General features: G+C 47.9%; 1 protein-coding gene across 3 annotated transcripts in view; it reads right to left on the reverse strand.

Annotated features, from left to right (window-relative positions):
- The window catches only part of EVI5L (ecotropic viral integration site 5 like), a 1,319,565-nt gene that overhangs the window by 695,916 nt on the left and 597,794 nt on the right, over positions 1 to 25,855 (reverse strand). For all 3 annotated transcript variants that reach the window (XM_069604001.1, XM_069604000.1, XM_069603999.1), the window contains one exon: positions 15,675 to 15,818. In XM_069604001.1, coding sequence (XP_069460102.1) covers positions 15,675 to 15,818 — 144 coding nt within the window. The remainder of the gene's footprint in view (positions 1 to 15,674; positions 15,819 to 25,855) is intronic.

Raw genomic sequence — 25,855 nt, forward strand, 5'->3', positions numbered from 1 at the left:
CAAACCTCTGTTGGTTCAGCCCTGGGGAGAAGTCTGGATTATTCCATACCGGGGTGAGGGGGCCCAGTGGCCCATGGAGCCCCCCAGCGATGAAGTGCCCTCCTTCAGCTGCACATGGTGATCCTGGTGAAAGATAGTGGGCCTCCCCCTCTCCTGAACGTCCCGCCCCTAGGTGTGGAAGGGCGGTGAGAGAGGCAGGGCACCACGTCTCTTCAATCTGTTTCCAACGTAGGGCACTCCCCTCATCCCACCATGTGAATGCGTGGGACAGCTGCGCTGCCAGGTAGTATCTAAAGATGTCAGGGACTCCCAGGCCCCCCGTTAGTGTGCTTCTCAGCATGACCTTCCTGGCCACCTAGGGCTTTTTCCTCTCCCAGACGAATTTTAGTATATCCCTTTGCAGCTTCTCAAGGTCCCTCCCAGGAATCTCTACCGGTAGCGATAGGCAGAAGTAAAAGAACCTGGGGATTAGGTTCATTTTGAGGGCTGTAACCCTCCCCAGTGAGCAGTATCAACTTGATAAGCAAGATTGACACCCCCCTTTTCTTTACCCCTGCCGTGGCGAAGGAACATTTTTTTGAAACAGGGCCATCTTATACTACGTTTGTCGGCAGCTAGTAGATGTGTCTCTTGCAAGTAGACAATGTCTGCTTCCAATTCCGACAGCATTCGATCCACGGAATTGCGCTTGCCTGGGTAATTAAGGCCCTGCACGTTCCAGGTGACAAACACTAGTTCCCTATCAGCTTCGTTTGTCATGTGTCATCCCCTCTCACTTTCGCTTGGCCAGTGCTCATGCCTGGCGAAACCCAACCCGCCCTAGTGAGGGCCATTTCCATTTTGCGTGTGTTGGTAGTGCCCTGTGTGCTCTGGGAACCACTCACCCCATCCGGAAAACCTCTGATGTCACTCCACTTTAGCTAGGTTGAAATGCTCTTGAATCCCGGTTTACCTTGCCACCCTCCCTTTCCACCCACCCCCCCATTCAATGGAAACAAACTTGTGAGCAGACCTCACAAGGACAGGGGCTTCCATAGTCTTTGCCCCGGAGACGGAGCGCTGCTGAGCTAGATCCACTCAAACCCCAAGCAAGAGCCCGGTCTCATTTGTTCCGTACTCGTGGGCCGAGGCTTCTTGTGCTGCTGGGCCAGGCCTCTTCGAAGGACCGTGGTGACTTTTGCGTCAAGCCAAGCTGATCTAGAACGTCTTATGGGCATAAAGTTTCCAAGGAGGAGCAGTCCGTACCAAGCAGTGAAGGTACATATTTCAGGTGGCTTTTTCTCCATTACTCTTCTGTGCTGTGCCTTTGGACCTTCTCTTCCTGCGGACCATGCACCCTCCAGGTGTTTCGGGCGCCGGGCAGTCAGTGAGGTGCCCTCCACCTCTTTGGCAGCACCCTCCGTGTTCAAGAGCTTCTCCGCGTCTTTCATTGTTCGGATCCTCCACTGCTTCCCTTCTACTGTGAATTGTAGTGCTGTTGGAAAATTCCATCGGTATGGTATGCTTTTTTCCAGAAGCCACTGCGTCACTGGCTTTAGGCTCTTCCACTTAAGCAGGGTGGAGGATGCCAGATCTTGATATAGCGCTATTGACGCATCTCTAAAGAGAAGGCGGGGAGTTTCTGGCTTTCCTCATAATTTCTTCTTTGATTTTGAAGAAGTGAACTCTTGCCAAGATATTAGGGGGGAACGACTATGGCTGTCTCGGCTGGGCCCGATGCACCTTGTCCAGCTCCATGGGGGCGTAGTTGGGGAGAGACAAGAGAGAGTGGAAGAGGTCCCTCACGAACTCCTCCAGGTCCGGCTCGGGGACAGAGGATGGGACTCCCTGTATGAGGATGTTATTACGGCGCAAGCGATTTTTGCCATCTTCCTGCTTTAGTTCCAGGGCTTCATATCTCAACTCAAATGCTGTCAGCTGGTCAGGTCACTCGCCCACCTCATTGTTTTGCTTTCAAAGGGCTTCTTCCATATCAGCTATTCGGCTAACGGCGTCACTCCTGGTCCGCCATGTGGAGAGTGGCTTCCATACGAATCGCCTCTCCTAGATTTGTCTGCCGTCCCCGCAGCTAACAGGGAGGAAATGTCAATTTGCTTGGCGGTTTTGCTGGATTTGGCGCGCCATCCAAATGCGAAGGTACAGCCACTACCCACACACCAGGGCCGCACTGGTGGGTTATTGGTACAGGTTTGCACCCTTGCTGGGCTGTAAGATATGCAGTCCAAAGGAAGGGGAGGGGGCCTGGGTGCTGTTGCCAATGGCCTGGAATGCTGGGTGGGACGCTCCTCACTGGTGCTGTGCCTGGGCCATTGGCGTACACTCAGGCTGTGCCATCCCTCTGCACTGGTGGGGGTGGGCACATAAAGCAGAGTGTTAGGACAGTTTTTAGGAAGTGCTACCTACTTCATCAAAACCATTCAAGTGAGGCAGTACAAGACTCCACTCTTAGTATAAGGCTGTACCACCTGAGTACATGGTAGAGTAGACAGAGCAGCCAGGCTAATCTTAAGACGGAGAGAGGGCTGTAGAATCAGTACAAATTAAATTGTAATACAAATGGTCCAAAGAAACACTGAAACACTATGTATGTGAAAATAAAGGATTTATTTAAATACAGGTAGGCCCAGATACATCTAGGGTCAAATAAGGAACAAGTTACTTACCTGTAACTGTTGTTCTCCAGCATGGGTCTGGCATGGATTCACATGCTCATGAATATTCCCCGTCGTCAGGCTGGGAATCCTCGGTAAAGAAAAAACCAGTATCAGTTTCGTTTCTGATCTGTCTTTCGTAGTAATAACCAATCACTGGTCTCTGCGTCATACTGACCACAGCCAATGACTGCCCTCTACCTAAGCACCGCCTCCGGCAGCCATCTTCAGATTTGGAAGCACGTGAAGTGGCAGTATGACCAAGTGAAGAGCCGCAGAGGGGTAGGCGGGAGGGTTCGCATGTGAATCCATGCCAGACCCATGCTGGAGAACAACAGTTACAGGTAAGTAACTTGTTCCTTCTCCAGCATGGGGTCTGGCATGGATTCACATGCTCATGAATAAAGAATACATAGCAGTACACACATGCACAACCACGGGAGGTGGCAAAGGCTCAACATTAAGCATCACATCAACTCAACATTAAGCATCTTACCTCCTCACCAGGCTCACCTCAGGCGAACAGGTTGCGCAGCACTGCTTGGCCGACCCTGGACTCCTCCCTGGAATCCCGGTCGACGCAGTAGAATTTCGTGAAGGTGTGCGTCGACCTCCACGTAGCAGCCCTGCATATGTCCAGCAGGGGCACACCAGATAGGAACGCCGTGGTAGCTGCGATCGCTCTGGTGGAATGGGCTCTCGGACGGCCAGGCAGCGGTCGGTTTGCCAACCGGTGACAGTACATGATACAGCCCGAGAGCCATCTGGAGATGGAAGCCTTCGAGAGAGCCTTCCCCTGATTGACAGGTCCAAAGTTCACAAAGAGTTGTGACGTCTTCCGAAAACCCTTCGTGCGGTCCACGTAGAACTTCAGCGCTCTAGCTACATCCAGCGAGTGCAAAGTCCTCTCAGCCGGCGACGAAGGCGACGGGAAGAACACAGGCAACACCAAGGGTTCGTTGAGATGGAAGTCCGACGGTACCTTGGGCATGAAGGAGGGGTGCGTCCTGAGCACTACCCTCGTGTCGTGGAAAGTCAAGTACAGGGCCTTGCAGGAAAGGGCCTGGATCTCTCCCACTCGTCGTGCGGAGGTGATGGCCACAAGAAAAGCTGTTTTCCACGATAGAAACTTCAACGGGGCCGAGTGCAGAGGCTCGAACGGAGGTCCCATGAGCTTGGTCAGCACCACGTTGAGCTCCCACGCCGGGGCCGGAGCCTTCACCGGCGGGAACGATCTGAACAGTCCCTTCATGAACTCTTTCACCAGACGATGAGACCACAAGGACGTCCGCCCCGTGGTTCTGGTGTATCGGGAGATCGCAGCAAGATGAATCTTGATGGACGCGTGTGCCAGACCAGCCTTGGCCAGCGTCAGCAGGTACGGCAGTACTTGGGGAGCCGTAATCCGTAGAGGGTTAATATTCTGTGCGTGGCACCAGACAGAGAACCTCTTCCATTTGTGTCCGTAGCATTTAAGAGTCGAGGACGCCCTGGCCTTTGCAAGAACCTCTCTGCAATCGGCCGGTATGTCGTATCCTCCAAACTCTAGCGCTGCAGGAGCCAGGCCTGCAAGTTCAGCGACTTCGGGTCGTGGAGGAGGATGGCGCCTCCTACCCTGGAGAGTAGATCCGCGTCCGCCGGCAGCTTGATCGGCGGGGACGCTGACAAGTCCAGAAGGTCCGGGAACCATATCTGCCTCGGCCACGCAGGTGCGACGAGGATCATCCTGCACCGTGACCTCTTGAGCTGGTTGACGAGCCGGATTAGCAGAGGCAAGGGAGGGAACGCGTAGAGGAACAGGCCCTCCCAGGGGAACGAGAAAGCATCGCCCATGCTCCTCGTCTGGGGAAACCTGCTGGCGAACCTCCGGCACTTGGTGTTCGTCGCCGTCGCGAACAGGTCGATCTGGGGTGTGCCCCACCGTCGGAAGAGGCGATCCACCAGATCCTGCCGTAGTTCCCACTCGTGGCACGAGCGCAGCTCCCTGCTGAGTGAGCCGGCGATGGTGTTTTTTATCCCTGCCAGATGAAACGGCACCAGAAAAATCCCTTGGGCGACGGCCCAATGCCACAGGTCCTGCGCCTCCTTGGACAGCGCTGGGGACCTGGTTCCGCCCTGTTTCCTGATGTAAAACATGGTGGTGGTGTTGTCGGTGAAGATCCTCACCACCTTGCCCTTGAGGGACGGAAGGAAGCACCCGAGGGCCCAAAACACTGCACGGAGCTCCAGGACGTTGATATGCAGGGACTTCTCCGTCGGGAGCCAGAGTCCCCTTGCGTGCAGATTTTCGGTGTGCGCTCCCCACCCTTCCAGGGAGGCATCCGTGGTCACAGTCTCCTGGTGGGCTGGGGTCTGGAAGTCCATGCCCGCCGTCAGATGCGCGCGGGTGCCCCACCACCGTATCGCTCGTCGGAAACTCTCGTCGAGCTTGATCCTTTCCTCGAAGCTGCCCGTCGTCTGGATCCAGCGCGCATCCAGGAATTCTTGCAACGGGCGCATCCGGAGCCTGCACATGGGAATGAGGTAGATGCAGGAAGACATCATCCCGAGGAGGGACTTGATGGACCTCACTTTGGCCGCGTCGGCCACCAACATCCGTTGCACCTTGCCCAAGATGGTCCTGGTCCTCTCCTCCGACGGGGAGGCCAGAAGGGACACTGTGTCGAGCCTCGCTCCCAGAAACAGTGCGACTTGCGCGGGCACCAGGTGGGATTTGGCGTAGTTCACGGAGAATCCCAGGTCCGTGAGGAGTTGGACGGTCCTTGCCGTGTGGACCACGGCGAGCTCCCTCGTCTTGGCGCGGATGAGCCAGTCGTCCAGGTAGGGGTAGACGTGAATCCCCTCGCGGCGCAGCTGCGCCGCCACCGGTGCGAGGCACTTGGTGAATACCCTGGGTGCCGACCGTAGTCCGAAGGGAAGGGCTTTGAACTGGTAATGACGCCCTTGGACCACGAATCTGAGGAATTTTCGGTGCCCCTTTAGGATGGGAATGTGGAAGTAGGCATCCTCCAAATCCAACGACGATAGGAAGTCTCCTTCCTCCAGCTGACCCAGGACGTGCTGGAGGGTGACCATCCGGAACTTCTGCGCCTTGATGAACTTGTTCAGACGTCGCAGGTCTAGGATGGGGCGCCATCCTCCCGTCTTCTTCTTCACGAGGAAGTATCTCGAGTAGACTCCGGAGCCCCGAAGCCTCTTTGGGACGAGTTCGATGGCGCCCTTTCTGAGCATCGCCTTTACCTCCAGGAGAAGTTGAGGGACGTGAAGTTCTTTCCTGGCGACGGGGGGGACGCGCGGGCACCTTCTTTGAAACTCGAGCGCGTGGCCCCGGGCCAGGGCGTCCAGCACCCAACGGTCGGTGGAGATGGACTCCCACACGCTGACGAAGCCCGCCAGCCGGCCTCCCACCGGGGTGCTTCGGTGGGGGCCCGACCCCACGGCCGGTTCAATCCTGCTTGGACGCGGCCTTGCCGCCTTGACCTCCTTGGCGACGACGGCGGGGTCCGCTAGACTTGCCTCGTCCTCTGTAGGCCTCTTGCGACGACGAGCGGGCCGCTTGACGGTAGGAAGCGAAACCGCCGCTGGAACCTTTGGAGGCGCCCTTGCCTCCGCCGCTCCGAAAGGGTGTCCGTCGTTGCTGCAGGACTCCAAGGGCCCGGGCCGTCTCAGTATCCGTCTTGATGGCCTGAAGGGAATCGTCCACTGTCTTGCCAAACAGGTTGTTCCCGTCGAAGGGCATGTCCAGGACTCTGGTCTGGACGTCCTGCCGGAAGTCCGTAGCCTTGAGCCATCCACGACGTCGAAGGCAAACGCTGTTGCCCAGCTGGCGGAACCCAGTGTCGGCGATGTCCGTCGCCACGGTGATGGCGTGGTCCGAGGCCACCTCACCTTCCTGCAGGATCTCCAGGGCCTCCGCCCTCTTGTCGTCCGGCAGAAAATCCAGCAGGGGAGCTATCTTGTACCAGAGCTCCCTGTCGTAGCGGGCCACGATAGCCAAGGCGTTGGCCGCTTTAATCGTCGTCGCTGCCGACGAGATGACTCTACGTCCCATAGCATCCAATTTCTTTCCCTCGCCGTCCGGCGGGGAAGTCGATGTGGAGGCCGCACCCCCCCCCGCTTTCTTCCTGGCTGCCGCGGAGACGACGGAATCCGGGGTAGGCTGCGCCCGGAGGCATAGGGGGGCCGTGTCAGGGACCCGGTACTTTTTCTCGTACCGGTCTCTTCTAGCTGGCGTCGTGGAAGGGTTCTTGAGGAGGGAAAGGCCCTCATCCCAAATGTCGTCCAACAGAGGCACTGCGAGGACCGTCTTCCTCTTGGCCTCGCGCCGCTGATAAAGGAAGCCTTCCTTTTTCTTCTCCTCAGGGCAGAGTTGGAAAAGCTCGGAAGCCCTGGAGATCATGGAGTGGAAAGATCCGATCTCGTCGGGCGGAGAAGCCCTGGTGGGAGGCGACGACGGAATATCCTCGTCGTATGCCTCGTCGTCCGTACCCGTCGCTGCCGTGTCCGTCCCCGTATCATCCCCTCGGGTGGACGGGGAGGAGGGCTGGACGGGGCGCGACGGTTGAAAAGGAGGTGGTGGATGGATCCTTCTTTTCTTGGTAGGGGGAACACCAGAAGGTCCCGGTTCTGGATCCCCCGACGGGAGAGGTTCCTCCGTCGGTAACGGTAGCCTCGTCCTTATCTTGGAGCATAAGGACTGTATGGCCAACAAAATGGCCGCCGAATTGTCTTGCGGCGCTGGCAGAGGGGAATCCGACGGGCGAGCAGGGGCCCCGTCGGTATCCTCGACGATGTCGTCGTCGTCACCTGCGTCGGGGTCCATTCCGACGGGCTGGCCTTGTTCCACGCCTAGGCCGTGGCTTAAGACCTCGGTCAGCTCCTCTTCTGAGGTTGAGGCCGAATCTACGACGACGCCCTGCCCCCCCTTCTTCTTCCCCACGGAGGGTTTCACGGGGGTCCTATCGATGGGCACAAAAGAAGACTCCCTCCGAGGAGGCAGGGAGATTCTGGGCCCTGAGGTCGCCACCACTGGTGCAGCCTCCACAGGCTGAGCCAGGGCCGCCGCGACCGTTTCGATAGAGGGCTTGGTCGGATGGATCAAGGCCTTCACCACCTTAGGTGCGCTCACCGCCTTGTCCTTGAGGGAGGGGGCACTGCCACGCTCCTCCTCTGCCTTAGAGCTCGACTGGGGCCTCTCCAGGAGCTTCGCCGGGTGCTCGGCCTTCCTCTTACCCGACCCAGAGCGTTGGCTCGTGGTTGATGGTGCCGGGGAGGGTGCGCCCTGCCTGGCGCCCGTAGAGCCCGACCGTTCGGCGCTCCCGGTGCCAGCGGACTCGCGGTGCTTGGCCTTATGTTGGGCCCCCGTCGCCGGGGCGCCCTCAAAGGTCTTAGAAGACCGCTCGGATTTCCTCTTCTTCTCGCCAGACGGGCTCTTACCCTCCAGCCAGTTGGCGAGACGTTGATGACGGTCCTTCATGGTCCGTTCCGACATGTTGCCGCAAAACGCACAGTCCTTCTCCACGTGCGTTTTGTCCTCATGAAGGCAGTAAAGGCAGAAAGAGTGTTCGTCCTCCTTAAAGACGTTCTGCAGCTGGCATCCAGGGCAGACCCTGAACAGCTTTCCGGGCGTCGAGCTTCCCTTCTCCTGGGCCATCTCCGAGACCGGGCCTGAGAAGCTTCTGGAGTCCTCCGAAGTGTAGCTCGACGAAATCTTCACCCTTGAGGGGCACAGGCGAATCCGACACGGGTCCCCGTTGATCGGATGTAGGATCGGTGGAGCTTGAGGCTCTTTTGACCGAAAGAATCGAAGTTTTTTGTGAAAAAGCGCGAAAAAATAGCACTAACGCTCGAGAGCAATAGCACGAGGATCCCAACACATGAACGTGCGGTAAAAATCTGAAGATGGCTGCCGGAGGCGGTGCTTAGGTAGAGGGCAGTCATTGGCTGTGGTCAGTATGACGCAGAGACCAGTGATTGGTTATTACTACGAAAGACAGATCAGAAACGAAACTGATACTGGTTTTTTCTTTACCGAGGATTCCCAGCCTGACGACGGGGAGTATTCATGAGCATGTGAATCCATGCCAGACCCCATGCTGGAGAAGCACTAATACATTATATGAAATCACAATTATAAAAAAATACACTATACTAGAAGGTACACAGTCCCAACTATAAATCTTATTTGAAATACCTGACAGTAGCTCTAGGGAAGTCAAAACATTTTCATACACATTCAGTATAGGTCACACCTATTCTTGGGGAGTAAAAACCAATGGTTACTTTCACAATTACATTCAGTAATGGAAGGGCAATAGACCTTTGTACAGTGACTCCCAGTACAAATCACAATCAGTCAACTGGACAATATACTTTTGGTGAATAGTGGAACACTTATTCAAGGTACAGTAAAAACCTATAACTACTTTTGTGATAACACACCGTTACACTAGGTGAGTAAAACCTAAGGATGTAATATTCAATTACAGGTGCTTTTGAAGTCAGTGAAACACAGATTGAGATAAGTAGTAACTCTTGTAACTTATTTTTGGATGGCACACAGCTAACTCAAGTTAAGTAAAACCATTTAATCTCACAAGGAGTCCAGGTTAGATATTTCCCAACTATACAAGGTACTGATGCAGGACTGCTAAGAGACAGTTAGAATCACAGACTCTGAGTAAGATAGCACAGGGAAGTAAAACCGAATGTTACACTTTATTGAATGACTCAAATGTATTCTAGGTAGGCAACAAACTAATACAGTCTTATTCTGGACAGGCTAACAGCAAGTCAGGGGAAGCAAGACCCAGTTGGGGGACACTCATAAAATTATCCTAACAGGACTAATCTGGTGATACCAACACATTACTTTTGGGAAGAGGTGCAACCTAATCACAGGAGAGTATATATCTTCACATCCACTTTCTGTTAGAATGGCAAAACCGTTTCAAAGGAAAGAAAAGATGTTAACCATACTTTTAAGAATAGTGCATCACACATTCAAGGTAAGTAAAAACTTTTGTAACTGTTCACAGTTACCAACCAACTCTTTACAAGTAAGTATCTTTTAAACACGTATTTTCTTTTCTAGGCAAAAGTCCCTTAAAAGTCTTTCCCTTATTTTTGGAGCATGAGTGTTCTCAGTATCAGAAGGGGGGTCACTAGGATCTAGTATCCAGCAGGCAGTGTCAGGATAGGTTCTTAAGTAGCGAATGTCATGGGCAAACAGGTGAGTACTTTACTTCTGAGTTAGAAGAGGGTCCAGGGCATCCAGCAGGATTCTAGCAGTCGAACTGGGTGCACTGGATGAGAGGCCTCCCCATCACAGAAAACACCCCACAGCTACACAGAAATCCTAAGAGACTGAAGGTAAGTACATACATTTGTATTTTTGCACATACTTAATACTAGCAGTTTCTGATTAGGACTGCAAATACGTGTATCTACATTTTTGCCTGTTGTATATTTTTGTATATTTCTTGTTTCTCTATTTGCCATGTGCTCTTGTAACTAAGCTGTAAGTTGTCATATAAAATGCGCCCTGTTACCCCTGGGTCTGGTGCGCAATACAAGTAATAAAACAAACATACCCAAGCCAACACAGTACCTCAGCATTGAAGAAGTTTTTGCAGCAGGACGACTTCAGGGTCTGCAGCCAAATACCCAGTCAGTGGATTCCTTGTCGTGGTGACTAAAAACAAGACCTCAGAAGGAACTTTGCAGCAGCGAGCGATGAAGAAGGCTCTCGGCAAGGTTTTCCTTGCGTCTGAAAACAGTTCTGTTGCCTTTTCAAGGAACACAGAAGAAGACAGAAAATCTCAGTTGAATTCTGGTCGTTACAAAGGTCCAGCACTCTGGTGAGGGGGCTTTTCGGACTCGATTCGTGTCTCTGGAGATCCACCAGGATGTCAACGAAGTTTCAGCGAGATTCGGAATTCAGAAGACCATGCACCACACGATGGCTCGAGGTACTAGGGTATTGGGGTATTGTAGCAACGCAAGGTCACAGCAACGCGGGAGATGGCTCAAAATGCAGGTCTTCTTGAGTCAAGTGGGTCTCACCAGGCTCTGGGTTGGGGCTTTGTTTTCAGTGTCCCCGGGTCCATTGGATGGAAGGGCTACAGCAGGCTCTGGTTAAACACCAGGCTCTCCGTTTGCTGGAAATCGTTTCAACCGCTTTTCCTTTATCATCCTCTTTGGTTTCGGTTCCAGAGGTTGACTACTCTTCAGCTTGCAGGTTTGCAGTATTTAGGAACTACAGCACAACGTCTACATTCTCTCCCCGCATTTTACGAGAAGGGGCGGTCCGGTTGTCCAATCAGGACAGTCAGGCCACCCCCCCCCCACTGGGATGTGTCCCCATTCAGGCAAGGAGAAAGATAAAGGGCGGTGGAGTTCTGGACAGACTGGAGCCTGGGCGGGGACTCCCACCGAAGATAAAAGACACACAAAGGAATTTCCGGCCTGGATGTCAGGGGAAGGAAAAAGAAAGGACAAGAAACACTAAAGTGGCGAAAAAAGAAGACAGGGGCCATTTTGGTCAAATGAGCACCCTTAAGTGCCTTTACTGCAGCTGTGCATACATCACACGTTAAAGGTGCACCAAATTAATACAAGGTATAACTGCCATCAGCCATTGAAGGGTTTATAGTGATAATATCGAATACAAAAATGTCGAAAGTCATAATTTCGAAAAAATAATGTAAAAAAAAAAAAATTCTAATTTTTTTCACTATGTTTTTTATTCGAAAAGGGGGGGGGTGTTCCCTTCCACCCCCCCTTTTTTTAACCTTTTTTTTACTCGCCAAACCCCAAAAAAAAATATAAATAAAAAAATAAAGAATTTGATTTGTTTTTGGACATTTTTTCGAAATTATTTTCTTTCGACATTTTTTTCCCTCGATATTATGACTGAACACCCCATTGAAGGCAAGCTTGTCCCTGTAACAGAATTGTTACAGTTTTAATGTGAAAGAGTATACACATTGGGTCTCCCCAGCACTCCACATAAGGTGTGGTGTGCTGGCTTCACAGAATAAAATGTAAAAGGGATCCAAAGATCCTTTCTAACCTTAGGAACTGTACTTCTCTCAAGGTTAGAAAAAGAAAGTTAAGAGGGGAGCCCCTATGGCAACCTGGCAACAACAGGCACTTATTGCCAATACGTTGTTAAAGAGGTTAACTTTAAAAATGCACTATGGAGTGAAAAATCTGACACCCATAAAAAGAGTTAAAGATTCTGTGAGTGTGGAAAAAGGTTCCCACTCACTGAGGTATTAAGGAATAATATCCCACTAGTAAAGGAAAAAGTTCTGGTATTGACCCAGGTCAGGAAGATTTACCAGTTCTGTGAAAGTCTTACCCAACACATAGCCTTAGGGCTGGTAGGTCGCTGCGTCAGGCCCCTTAGCATCAGGACTCTCCTGGGGTGCACAGTCGGTCGGCCACCTACACTCCCCGCCCTCACAGATCACCCGCTCCGGCCCTCACCACAATGTTAAGCCTGCGGCTCGTCGCCAGAGTTCAGGCAGCTGTCTCCTCGTGTATGCACCAGGTGCTCCCCAACTCCTCTAGTTAGTGCAAGGAGCCTCTGGGCATATGTGCTCCAATAATCTGGCCGATCCAGCAACAGTAGGTGCCCAAGATGTATCTGCGTCGGGCTAGGACCGGGAGCTTTCAAGGAGTCATGCTACGTGTTCCGGTTACAGGCCACATCCCTCTCTCGAAGATTTTCATCATCTCCCTCCGAAACTCTTTCTATTTTGCTGGGGAGTTGGATTTAGTTAGACATGCTATTCTACCGGGTGAGGAGTCCCTTGAAGAAGAAGTATACCTATGACATATTTTCTTCGACTTCCTGGAAGACAAAGAATGACGTGAACGACTACTCGATCGAGATTTCTTCAATCTTTCTCGACGAGGAGTATCTCTCCACTCGTTCGAAGTATTTTTTTTGGGACAGAAGGGGATTTTGTGCTTTCTCAGAGACTTGTCAGTCATCGCCCAATAGGATTTGCACCCCTTCGTACGATGCTCCGCGCCGAGGCATCACAGGAAAACACGGTAGGGGTTTGTGATGGACATCTTCGACCCGGAATCCTGACATTTCTTAAAATCGGTTTTAGGCGTTGATTGAGACGACAGTGAAGACATGACGTTTTAATTAACGAACTGAAGCGTGCCGTAATTTCTGTCGAAGCAAAAGCTGCGTCGAATAATGGAACTGAAGCCAACAGGTACTGCGAGTGCTACATATACTGCTAATGACATCGAACATCGGACGGAGGCCTTCGAGGAACATTGAGTCATCAACTCTACCGCACAGCGCCCTCTGTTGAGAATTATTTTTGCAAAACAGTTTGAGCTGAAAGCCAATTATCAAAGATGAGGAATACGTGGAAGGAAACAATCCATTCGAAGTAAAAAAATCTACCAGGCAGGAAGTTTGACCTTAGTAAGAATCACAGTAACCACTGTAAACTCAGCAGAAATGTTGCCATGGACAATCACAGGACCACTCCTGGATGACTCGTACATTTTGTTCAGACAAATCATGCTCTGAATTAGGTATCTTCCATGGTACAGCTGCCCATTTCTGGAGAGATGACAACATAGGTACAAAGACCAAACACTCTTGTGTGATTTTCTTACAAAAATCCTGACCCTGTTAGTGTTATGAAACAAGCACATTTTAATAACGAAGAGCCTTGGCCATCACCACCTAGGACTGTTGGGAGGGACAGCTCAAGCGCCCCAGAGCAAGCCCCTTAGCAGGAACCATATGGTCACTATCTGAAGAATAGTCAATGAGCAGAAAAGAAAGAAGAGTATCCATGTGCTACAGCTCTTGAAGGCCAATTACAACTGGAATGACTCTAAACCTAAGATTATCATCCAGCAAGTCCTCAAACTGTCAAAGGACAAAATGTCCACAGTTCTTCAGTCTGACAGAGAATCGTCTATCCTAATCACCGTAGGAAAACTGAAAAGACATCGGTGAGCAAGTCAAGTCCAATAGTGTGATCAAGAGAGATTGAGAGAGATAATTAATCACAGGACTAGTACAGTAAACAAGTGCTCGTTGGGCTAGTTAGAGAGGTATTTGGTACTGGAGAAAAACTGGCTGCAAACACAGGAGTTGGAAAAGTTTCAGACAATAATAATTATAAATGGTGTCTCTTATATAATGCTCTGTCCCGATTAACTGCACTGAGGTGGTTACAGGGGTAGATGAAGATTCAACACAAGATGTGTAGAAATCATTCTTGGACTCCCAATTGCTTTTGTGTTGCCTCTTTTTCAACAAAGAAGACCGATACCAGTGATTCCACTCTGAGAACAGGCCTCGAGTCAGGTTTTCTGTTCATGCCTTTATGGTGCAAATCTGAAGCAAGAGCAGCAAAAGGAGCTCTGTCAGCTCTGTCATCAGTAAGCAATGAATTATCTCAGACACCAGATGCTTCTGTAAAGAAGAACAGTGCTCTACGTTTAACGGATGGACCTGCATCACCAAGCCAGCCTTCATGGGACATTCAGCTACAGCCTGTTCGACACAAAGACAGCAAGACCTGTACAGAGCTTAGCCAATGGTGTAAGGCCCCTCTTTGGTACCATGATAACCTTGCACAGCAGGAAAATGTTGAGTTCCAAAGGATTGGTGGTGGTCCAGAACCAAAAGGCTTGCAACTGTCCTTAGAAAGCCTAAAAACTGGGGCTGTCCTTCTCTGCCCGTAACCGACAGAACTTTAAGCCACCTGTACCGAGCCCAATACGCAAACCTCCTTATCTGTGTCCAAAGCATAGCAGTTAATCATGTCCCGTTGCAAGTTACTAGCCAGGCATAAAAAGTCACTTGCCCACACCATTTATTACCAGTGGTCGAAGTGTAAGAAAAGAAGTAGTGGAACTATGTTCCCTGATAGCCTGCCCCGCTCCTCGCAAACCCCATTACCCTGCCCCCTCCGACACACAATACAAACTGAAAGTGCAAGTTTCATCTTCTTCCTACACTGTTATTTTAAAACGAAACCATTCCGGATCGGTTTCTTTTTAAAATAAAAGTATAGGAGCTGTAAATCTTAATTTAAAAAAGTAGAGGAGCACCGCTCCCAACCGCTCACTTCGACCACTGTTTATTACTCACCAAGAGCCTCTTATCACTAGTCAATCCCTAGTGACAAGTGCACATTTTGAGACAGGAATTTGGGATGGAATTTACAGTCCCACTAACGCACCCTTCCTCTTCCAGAAGGTGTAAGACTGCACTATATGTAGATTGCCCAGGCATCTGCTTTTGTACATGGAGAGGTCGGGAGCCCAGACAGCACATGTGCACTGGATTTATACTTTGAAGCCAATGGCATGCTGTATGCAACCCTGGTTTTAAAATTACTAAATATTATCCTTCTGTCTAACTACTTTGTGTTCACCCTTACCTGTGTGGTTCACTGTTAAGGTGAGTAAACGCCTAGAATGACAGTGTGTTCATCTTTTTCAGAATTTTCAAATAGTCTCTAGTATGTAAAGGTGGTGAATGAGTTGATGGCGTCTGTGCTTAAATCGGTTTGATTTTCTGATCTTCTTGTCACTGTTGGTTCTTCTGTCACTACTAATCTTTAGTTGGCTAAAGCTTTTAAATACTGAAATCAAATTGTAATTTTGAAAAAAAACAAAATACCCTTTGCTCAGAAACAGTACGGATAAGTTAATTACAAAAAATGCACTCAGATCAACAAAAAGGAAGATGTGAAGAACAGTTGTGTGACCCAACCAATAGGTGCGTTATGGGAGGCTTGCATGCCAGAGATTACACATTCTAGATTCTATAGCTGCAAAATGCAGCATATTTAGAGAAGTGTTTTGGACTGGCCCGACTAATTAGCAGGATTCCCAAAATATTGGGAAGGAGGCAGTGTGTGTGAATGCAAGAGTACATTAAATCCCCTTCTATCCAAAGAGCTATCAAGCCATCAAAAGGGGGTCCAGGAGGGCTAAAGCTTTGGCTTTATCACACAACCTTACCTCGTAAATGAAGATATCAAAGACTCTGGTCGCCACAGGCAGAGGGAAGGTAGTGAGGAAGAGTGTGAGGAACCAAGATGAAGCATACATTGATGTGTGGAAGCTCTGAGACCGGAAGTGAATGTTTAATTCAGGAAGCTGTTCCTGTGAATAAGAAGCACAATAAATTAAGTTTCAAATTAGTGGAAGAAAATGAAGAAAAACATTAATGGTAGCTAATGGGATAAGAGGGAAAATACAGAAACAATTCAGAAACAAGAAGGGAAGGAAAATGAAAACCTAAAGATGGAAATAAGCAATATAAAACTGAATGAAGTGCAAGAGGAGGGAGGAAATCAGAGCAAAATGAAAGATGCATAGGGCAAGGAAAGCAGGGGATTCAGTAGAGGGGGGTCAAAAAAGATAAGAGACAACGGCCTAGAGTAAGAGAAGGAACAAAAAAGGATTACTGAGGAGATAAAAGAGGAAAGGTAAAAAATGTGGGTAGCATGTGAATGAAAAGGCAAATGGCAAGGAGGAAGAAAATAAAAGTGTTAGAAAAAATGTACAGAATACATTTTTATTGGGATTTATTGCCATACGTGAAAATGACGTGTGAGATTATATACCATCCTTTTTATAATATGACTAACAACATATGTAAAATATGCATGTTTACATGAGCATTTTCAATGCGTACATGTGAATTACTATTTCTTACATTTCACCCACTTTATGATTTTTAAAAACAATTGGGGGTGGTAGAGTATGAGGTGGGGTCCACAGACTCAAGCTGGGATTCGGACCAACAGAAATGGCAATTGAGTATCAGGTGAAAACCCAGCTACCCAAATCCAGCAATGCCACTTAGCATATTGAGCGTGCTACTGTAAGGAACTCATGGTGGCAACAGTAAAGACAGGCACGTGATCACAGTTCAAGGGTGTTTATTAAACTGTACGCAGGAAAAACGCCTAATCTAAACCTAAATCTAAGATCGGAGCAAGCTTCGACCATCCAATAAAAAATAAGGCAGTCGTTGTAGTGTCTCATCAAAATAAAAGGGCCTATACTAAAAACCTACTGCCAATTCTATCAACTAAATATAGAAATAGTGTGGGATAGGGTGTTCAATAAAGAAAGACGTTTTCACAAATAATATGTCAGGATGTAATTGCCAGGGGCCCCCCGTCCCCACGTTTTGAGCAAGGGACAAGGTGGGACTTTGGAGCACAGCACTCTCGCTCGAGCTTTCCCAGCACGAGGCCACAGTTCAGCTTTCATGCATCAGTACCTTTGTTGGTTAAGTCTCTTTTCAGGAGAAAAGTCTCTGCCTCCGAAGCCTCATGCTTTAACTAACAAACTGTTCCTTCTGTTCCCATTGCACTTGGGTGATTCGTCATCACCCCTGCATTCCCCTTGGCTGGGCTCAGATCCTTCTCGATTCTCAGTCTCCCTCTGCCGGGTTCACTATGGCTTTACACAAAAGTTCACCTTTTGACTTTCACCAGTCTTAATGTCTTTTTAAACACCACTCGATGCACACCCCTGCGTCGGGTTCACTCTTGTACTTCTCGTATCATTAGGTGTCAGTTTTGCACCCCTGTATACCCTTCTACCGGACTCAGACCCTTGCATTCACAATATTCTTTAGGGCATCATGCTTGGCCCCCTTCTTGTCATCCCTCCGCCGGGTTCACTCTTGCCAACTATACAAAGTTATCTTTTCCACTTTAGAGGTATTCGCTCCCCTTTAGCCTTTTCAATGTTTTTTAGGTCAAAGACTTTCGACGGTACATAGGATTTTGTTCGACCCCTGTATGACCACTTTGACCTATTCCAGGTGGCTCTCCAATGGCCTTCTGGTATCGGTAGTTTCAATAACCATGGGATCAACCAGAGTCTCTTGAGTCAGCACCCACGTGGTGCCGGTCCTCTCTGCAGCTGGTCTTTCCTTTCTCAATATGCCACTGTGCGACTTTCATTTACACGGTCGGTTTCTTATCTGATCTTCCCTCGACTCACCGGCTATGATGAACCGCTTGGCTTTCTTTGTCTCTGGAGTCAAGGCCAGTACCACGGTAGCAGAAGTCTCCCTCAGTCTTACTTAGCGTAGGCACGCTTGGTGTATCATTGACATCTGCTACACCACTTGAGCCATTGTTCATGGTCTTCTAAGAAGGCTTTGCGGGCTTGGGACGGAAAGGGCATGGTTGCTTCATTCCTTGTTACCCTCTCGGTTCTTGCCGCCTTTCTCCTTCTCTTGAACTGCCGTGCTTGATTAGCTGTCTCGTCGTGCAGTCTGCATTGCTCGAACTGTGTGCTCTTGCTCCACCTTTTATCCCTGTGGGTTAGGAAAGAGCCGTCAGGTGTGTGTGTATGATTCTTGCCAATCGCCTGACTTTACCTGGCCCTTGTATTGAGACATATCAGGTAAATGGCGCGGGTGTTAGTCTGTTTGTTGTGGTGATGCGAAAGCGTTTATGTGGAAAGGGGGGACTGTGTTTCTGAATGTCCTATGTGGTTGGATGGGGAAAAGGTGTCTAAAGCGGGGGATACCGCGTCTCACTCGTCAGTGTCCCACTTCGACTCCCAGTACCCCCCATCCAGGTCATCCTCCCTCACTGGTACACCCCCAGGAACTGGATCCAATAGCAATGGCCATGTACTGGCAACCAGGATGCCAGATTCCCGGGGACTAGCTAGGGAAACACCTTCAGGTTTCTCACACTACACAACCAACAGCATCCAACCCAAAATGCACAAACTGTCTAGCAGTCCTATTGCCATCATTAACCAAATAGGGCAATCCAACCTACTCTGCAGGTTAGAATAAATGCAAGTTTTTGACCCCTTTAACTCTCCCCCACACCCTCTCTTCAAACAGTCCTGGGCAAGCCATAAACCCAGTGTCCAAAGGGCTAGCCAGAGTCCATGCTAGGTCGATACAAAGGTTTGCTTGAAGCTGCGAGGCCCAAGGCGGAAGGGCGTTTCTGCTGGCAAATGTCCAACTGGCCATGGCACTCACTGCAGGTATGGTTGTGTATATCATCATCTAACTATATAAAGCATTCCTTATATAATTCCACATAGTTCTACAAAGTTCTACCAATCTGCACCATATTTTGCAAATTTACTGCTAGGACCCTCCGGACATTACATTTGGATACTCCAACCCTTTTGACAGATTTTTGCACTTTCACACGAGATGGGTGCTTGAAACCAGCAAAACATCATGGTCGTAGAAGTACCGGACAAAGTTCATTTTAAGCGTCTCGATGCGAGGAACAAAAATTCGAAGGCCATGAAAAACATGTCTCAAGGCCCTAGGACAAGGTAGAACATCAGGGTAAATACAAAGATGGTATAGTAGGAGTAACTTAATTCCCTAACCGTTACATCAACAGTATCATATAACATCACAAACGGTTCTTTAGGAGAAACAATATTACAAACTAATTCAGTGAATCAATGACTTGGGTAAACACAGGTGGAGAAAACTTTAGATTAGAACAGAAATTGATTTTTCAGTTGGACACTTGCCATAAAGGACTCAACGAATGCATTCAATGGCAGGAATTGGCAGTCATGAGAAGCTGGAATTCTTTCCATCTTCTTGGTTTTATGTACACTTCATCTACCCTTAAGACCCTGCTTAAGCTGAATTATTAACCACCCCCCTCCCTTGGCAAGACATTACATCTGGCTCTTTCATGTACTGATATGGGACCACCTGCACGTATTGACTAGTGCCCCGGTCGGCCCTCTACACACTCCAATACAACATGCGAGCCGCCCCACAAGTGAGTGGCATGAGTGGGAGCATGCCTCCAATTGTAGCTATCCATCAGTCTAGTATACAGCATTGGACACCAGCAGCAGATGAGGAACCCCTCATACTTGACTAGCATCTCATTAGATTGCCGTTTTGACATGACGGCACACCTACATTCATCCGCCCAGCGCCACGGAAGCCCCCAGCATAGGGTAGGAGCCAAATCGCACACTTTGTTCTTTTTTTTCTTCCTTTTATAATCTCTCCTATCATTTTTACAATTCTCATTTTTCATTATTTTTTCTATCTTCTCCTAACAGGTGGGACCCCCCCCCCTTTTCTTGCAATACCACAGCATGCATCACTATTTGCCTTTGGGATGCATGCCAGAGAGTCACCTTCATTTGTATTCAGTCACCTTGTCTGCACGACCGAGGCCCATCCATCCCCCCCTCCATTATCAAAGGCAGTATGCACCAGTGGATGTGCCCTCCCAATGTGGCCTGGCAGGGGTGGGAACGGTCAAGGTGCCAAACACCATGTACACTTGTTCACATGCCCTCCTCAGACCCAGTGTCTCAAGGCAGGCTCCCCTTGAAGCAGGCCGCGCCCCTGCAAGCCACATAATACCACGACATATACATGTCATTCATTCACATAAACATGTCAGGCATGGGAATGTGCGTACGAGCTTTCATACATCGTCAAAGGCTGGACAATGTAAACAAAAGAAAGCGCTGGGAAAGCGGCATTGGGTTGCCAGGAACGCGATACGCAGCAGATCCTGGAGGTTGCCATGGAAGCTGAGTGACACGTTGCTGAGGGGTAACGTTCGTGTACGATCACGTTGTTGATCAGGTGATCTTGGGTATTTAGCCCCTCCTCCTTAGTTGCTCATCGCTTCTGATTGAGCATTTTGGCGTTCTGTTCCGTGTCTATCAGTTCTACGATTTTCTGCTCGTGTTTTTGACCCGGATTGTACTTGTTTCTTGGCTTTGGATTACCCTACTGCTTTGGCGATATTTCTTCATAGTTATTCATGGTTCTTGGATTCCTGGCTTCTGTGACCTGATTTCGTTTTTGCCTTCTCCTTGACTGTTTTGCGGCACCCGAAAGGTTATTGGACTCGGACCGGTTTAAGGAGTTCTCTTTTGGATTGTGTTTCACGTCTAGCGTGTTCAGGTGTTTGGGACTGCCTCTGCTTCTTCGTGGGACAGCCTCTGCTGCGTCGAGGGACGGCCTCTGCTGCGTCGAGGGACAGCCTCTGCTGCGTCGAGGGACAGCCTCTGCTGCTTCGAGGGACAGCCTCTGCTGCTTCGAGGGACAGCCACTGCTGCTCCGTGGGACCACCTCTGCTACCACACGGGACAATCGCTACAGCAACGTGGGTATTCGAACCGCTGGTATCATCCATTAATTCTACAGACTCTCTCATAGATATTTCCTGGTAAGGAAATTCTTATGCTAAATTCACCTAGTTCAGTATATAGTGAATATTGTTTGTTTGCAGGATTTTTCTGGGTTTTTTTTTGTTCTATTAACGTGACCTTGGTAGTACTTACCTATTGTTCAGTTCTATCAGGTTAGGGCATTGAGTCTTCAATTAGAATTGTGATTTTCTATTATTAGTCTTTTTGGTACTAATTGCGTTGTTTTTTTATTTCTCCTACAGCCACGTGGTCTCGGTGGGATATCCATTCTTTCAACTAATTGATTCCTTTGCACTGTGTATTTCTTACATACAAAGGGATACATTGGTGGGAAGAATTCTTCTTCTACACTACGGGTCAAACTTGTGAAGAGGAATTCTGACAAAACACCCCTTTTTGTAATTCTTTATAAACCACTTGATATTCATCATGAGAACATCTTTGAGCATTGCAAGTCAATTCGTGAACGTGCTACCCGAGAAACCCTGTGACCGATGCTAATCTGTTCGTCGTCGTGCTATCTGTGAACTTCTGTGACCGCTGCGAGTCAACTCGTCAGTGTGCTACCTGTGAACATCTCCTTGTTCTCCTGCCACTATCTCCTCTGCTTGCTGAATCTGTTTGTTGGTCAAGGTAAGGGCATGTATCATAATCATATCGCCTTCGTCTGTACATTTCTATCTATTTCAAACTAACGTACTCAGTAGTGCTATGTTCATTTGTCTCATTGCTATTGACTTGAGTTTCATTTGTTCTGTTATCGATATAACATTTTGATCAGTGTCAATTGGAATCGACTTGCATCCTTCGCGGACCGTGTCTATAATTTAAGCACGTTTCCTTTTCATGCACGATAGTACATTCTAGGGACGAGTAACATGTTCTGATTTTCGTCACATCAATGATTTGTTTATGAAAGTTATCCTATAATACAGCCGCCCACGCTGCACTGGTTTTACTGTGCGGACCAAAACAAAGCTTGCATTGAAGACTGTATGATCTAATTCCTTCTTTCTCACCTTTGTATGCAAAGTAAATTTCGAATAAGGTTGACTTTTTTTAATAGAATTTACAACAATGCCTGCATGTTCGATTTTCGGTTGCCCTTCGAAGACCCATGACAAATCTGAAGGCACTACAATGCATGTATTCCCTAAGACTGTAGATCGAATTAGAGAATGGGTCAGATATTGAGGATATGCACAGGCAGAGCTTGAAAGTAGAGTCAAAAAAGTCTTGGAGGACAAGAGGGGTGATGGATATCGCATCTGCAGCCTGCACTTTACCCCGAATATGTACAACACATCCTTGCGCACAAAGAAGAATCAACTGAGAATGACTCAAAAATTGCTCCCAACCGCTATTCCGACTTTATTCGATCACATGCCGCCACAGGTGAGTCACGCTTCCGGATTTAGCTTTAGGCCTTGCAGTAGTGTGCAGGTAACCAAATGGATTGATTGCTATTTTAGGTGCAACTGTCACTAATAACTATGCTATAGTGTCCTTTGAAATAAGCATAATGTTTTCGTAATCTGTCTATTTACAATCCAATTTTTAAGATTAGCATTTCTAAATGAAAATATATTTTCCCTTTAGAAATCCAGGACTATGCACTGAATATGAAGGAGCAAGATTCAGCATCCATGTCTTGCCTGGCGTCAACAACCACTTTGAGCGCGTATCAGGTAGTCTTATTTAGCTATTCAGTTCGGGAATTGTTTTATATATGGAATTTGAGATAATCTGATCATATTTACGTACCGTGTCATTCATTTACACAATGTTTCATTCGTGGTTTGCCAGTGATACGTACCTTTGTTTCAGGGAGATGCTGAAGCGTCCACTACAATTACATTATCCCTTGTAGTTGATCCTGAGCCAGAGGTATGCGTACTGACAGTTCTATCGAATGAGATAATCTGATCGTATTTACATAGTGTCATTCGTTTACACAATGTTTCATTCGTGGTTTGTTATTGATATGTTCCTTTGTCGTCGTCCCAATGTGTGCGTTCAATTTCCAATATTTTCATCCCTACTAATGCAAGTACTGTGTTTCAGGGAGATGTGGAGGGTCCTCTACAATTACATCATCCCATGTAGTCGATCCGAAGCCAGAGGTATGCGTATTGACAGTACCATCTAATGAAAGAAAGTCGGTCTAATTTTAATTGTAATACAAATGACTTATTTTAAATGGATACTCTTTTCTAGGGATGTATACAAGATGCATATATTGAACGGGAGGCACGTGGATCCGAGTCGGTGCACCAGCTTGCTGTTGGTGATGTTAGAGTAAAGAAGGTTTCAAAGAAAAGAAAGAAAAATAAGGTTATTTATAAACAGTTTCTATTTTAGCAATTGTTTTGTGCTGAGGCCTTCATTATATGCTTTAGTGTAAATTTTACAATATTGTATGTTGGATTTACATTGAACATCCTTTTTCCTATCTGTCCTGTAGTTGCCCGATGGAGACACAGACACAGACAACGACACAAATGAGAGATGCTGCTTGCCAAACTTTTTTCACCATGGAGGAACTATTAATTGTGGCGCGTCGTGTTCAGACTCGAGATGCCTTTGTCCAAATGCCAGAAAATGAATTTAATGTGACCGGCGAATCCAGCAAAGTGTTTTTGGACCATTGCTACAATGCGACAGCTCCGCCAGATGAAGATGAAACTGAATGTATAGAAGATAGTTTTGCATTAGTCGCAGAGCACTGGACACAATCGACACCTGCCAAAAAAATGCCACCCAAAAAGAAGTCAACATTGATGTTTTCTCTTATCCACGGTCAAGTAACAGATGTTGAAATGACAGAGACTGAAGCATCAACACAATTGACCGACTAACTAGAGAAAGATCTCAACTATAGTATGTCCAGTTTGGCTGATATGTCGACAACGGTTCAGTCCGAAACAACAGTGATGCAGGATGACAGTGTAATAAAGGAGGCCAAATACATAGTATTCGACAGCAGCTTGATGGAGGTTATAAAGATGCTGAAATGTGTGCATTCAGGGAGAGGGGAAGTATGTGGGAAGCCACTGGTGAATGCAACTCGTCTAACGCAAGGCAGTAACCTCAAAATACATGCCACCTGTGAAAAGTTACATAAACATTTCCATGGTCCGCTCAACCGATGCTGGGGAAACTGCCAGCTGGCAATCTACTGTGTGCAGCAGCTTTACTTTTCAGTGGCTCTAGTTTCCGGAGGTTATCCAGTTTCTGTCAGTTTCTGGGACTCCATTTCATTTCTAAAATGCAGTACTACTACAAATATCAACGTGATTATCTATTCCCTGCCATTAATGAAGCTTGGAAAATTGAACAATTGTCTATTCAAAGTACATTCTCCGACAAACGGTTCAGGCTAGCCGGCGATGGACAGTGTGACAGCCCTGGATTTTCTGCTAAGTACTGCACATACCACTTTCAGGACATGGAAAGTAAGAAAATTGTGAGTTTGGTGGTCGTGCAGGTGTCCGAATATAAATCCTCAGTGGCCATGGAGAAACTTGGTTTTATAAAATCACTGTTAGATCTACAATCGAGGGGAATGCAAATCGACCTCATAGCCACGGACAGGCACGTTTCAATAGCCAAGACAATGAGAGGGCAGTTTACAAATATTAAACATCAATTTGATGTATGGCGTGTTGCCAAATCAATCAATAAAAAAATCTCGGCTGCAGGGAAAAAAAAAGGTTTGGAAAGTATTTCACTGTGGTCCCAGTCTTTCAGCAACCATCTGTGGTGGAGCTCCAAAACATGTGATGGGTCTGTGGAAATTCTACTGGAAAAATGGCGGTCACTAATGCACCACTGTTCCAACGTTTACCACTTGACAGAAAACCAACATTTCGACCAATGTGAACATGGCCCTTTGTCCCCGGAGCCGGCATGGAAGAAGTCTTCTTCACCTACACACAAAGCCCTTGAGAAGATTGTGTTTGATAAAACTCTATCAAGAGATCTGAAGGGACTCACAGAATTCTGTCACACAGGAGATTTGGAGGTGTTCCACAACATGTGCCTAAAGTACAGGCCAAAGAGACTGCATTTCAGCATCGGAGGGATGAAATATAGGACATTTCTAGCGGCATTAGCGCATAACGAGAATGTAGGCCGTGAACAATCTAGGACTGCAGGAAACTTAGGAATGCTTTGCTACACTATGGCCTTTACGAAAAGAAGCAAAAAATGGGTGGTCAAACCAGTACATGAGGAAATGGAATTTGATTTTGTTAAATATCTTATTATTAATGTCGTAGAGATGCATACTCATGGAATTGCACGCAAATCTGTTCAGAGCACACATACATTTCCACAAAACATTGCCAGCGTGCCATGTCCACCTAAAGCAGAGCTCGTTGAACAGTTCAAATCCCGGTACAAATGATTACCATCTGTTTTTATTTTTGCCAAAAATGTTTTTATAAATTGTCCAAATAAAGTATGTAATTTTTCTTTTGAAATCTAACCTCTTAGTCCTTTAAAAAAAAAATGGTACAATTATTACGAATGATATACAATGTAACACTGCTTTCACATTTCACAGTTTAGTCGAGCTGCTGTGGGACCTTCATTTATTGTGTTAGTGCCCCATGGATAACAGTATGTAAGAGTCATTGGGTTTTGGCATTTGCCTTGCCATACAGTTCCCCAAACAGCTGAATATCTGCTCATCACACAAAAGGGATTAGACCTAGGCTACATAAGATACTAGGCACGCAAGAAGTACCGACTGTGAAAACATGCCATGGGGTAGGAGGCCGTGAGATAAGCAGCGGTGGGGCTATCACTAGACACACTGACTCAATTTTTGTGTTTCATCGACTACAATGTTGGAGTAGGGCGCATTCTGTCATAGGCAAGTTTCCACTACCCCTCAGCAGCGCCATGAACAGCGAGCAGCGACAGCCCCCAATTTTTTCCTGCAGGGCCCGTGCTTCAAAATTCCTGTTCTCATGGATGTTTTGATATGGGAT

This window comes from Ambystoma mexicanum, chromosome 3q (genome assembly GCF_040938575.1).
Source record: "Ambystoma mexicanum isolate Mex_15411 chromosome 3q, UKY_AmexF1_1, whole genome shotgun sequence".
Classification (NCBI taxonomy): Eukaryota; Metazoa; Chordata; class Amphibia; order Caudata; family Ambystomatidae; genus Ambystoma; species Ambystoma mexicanum.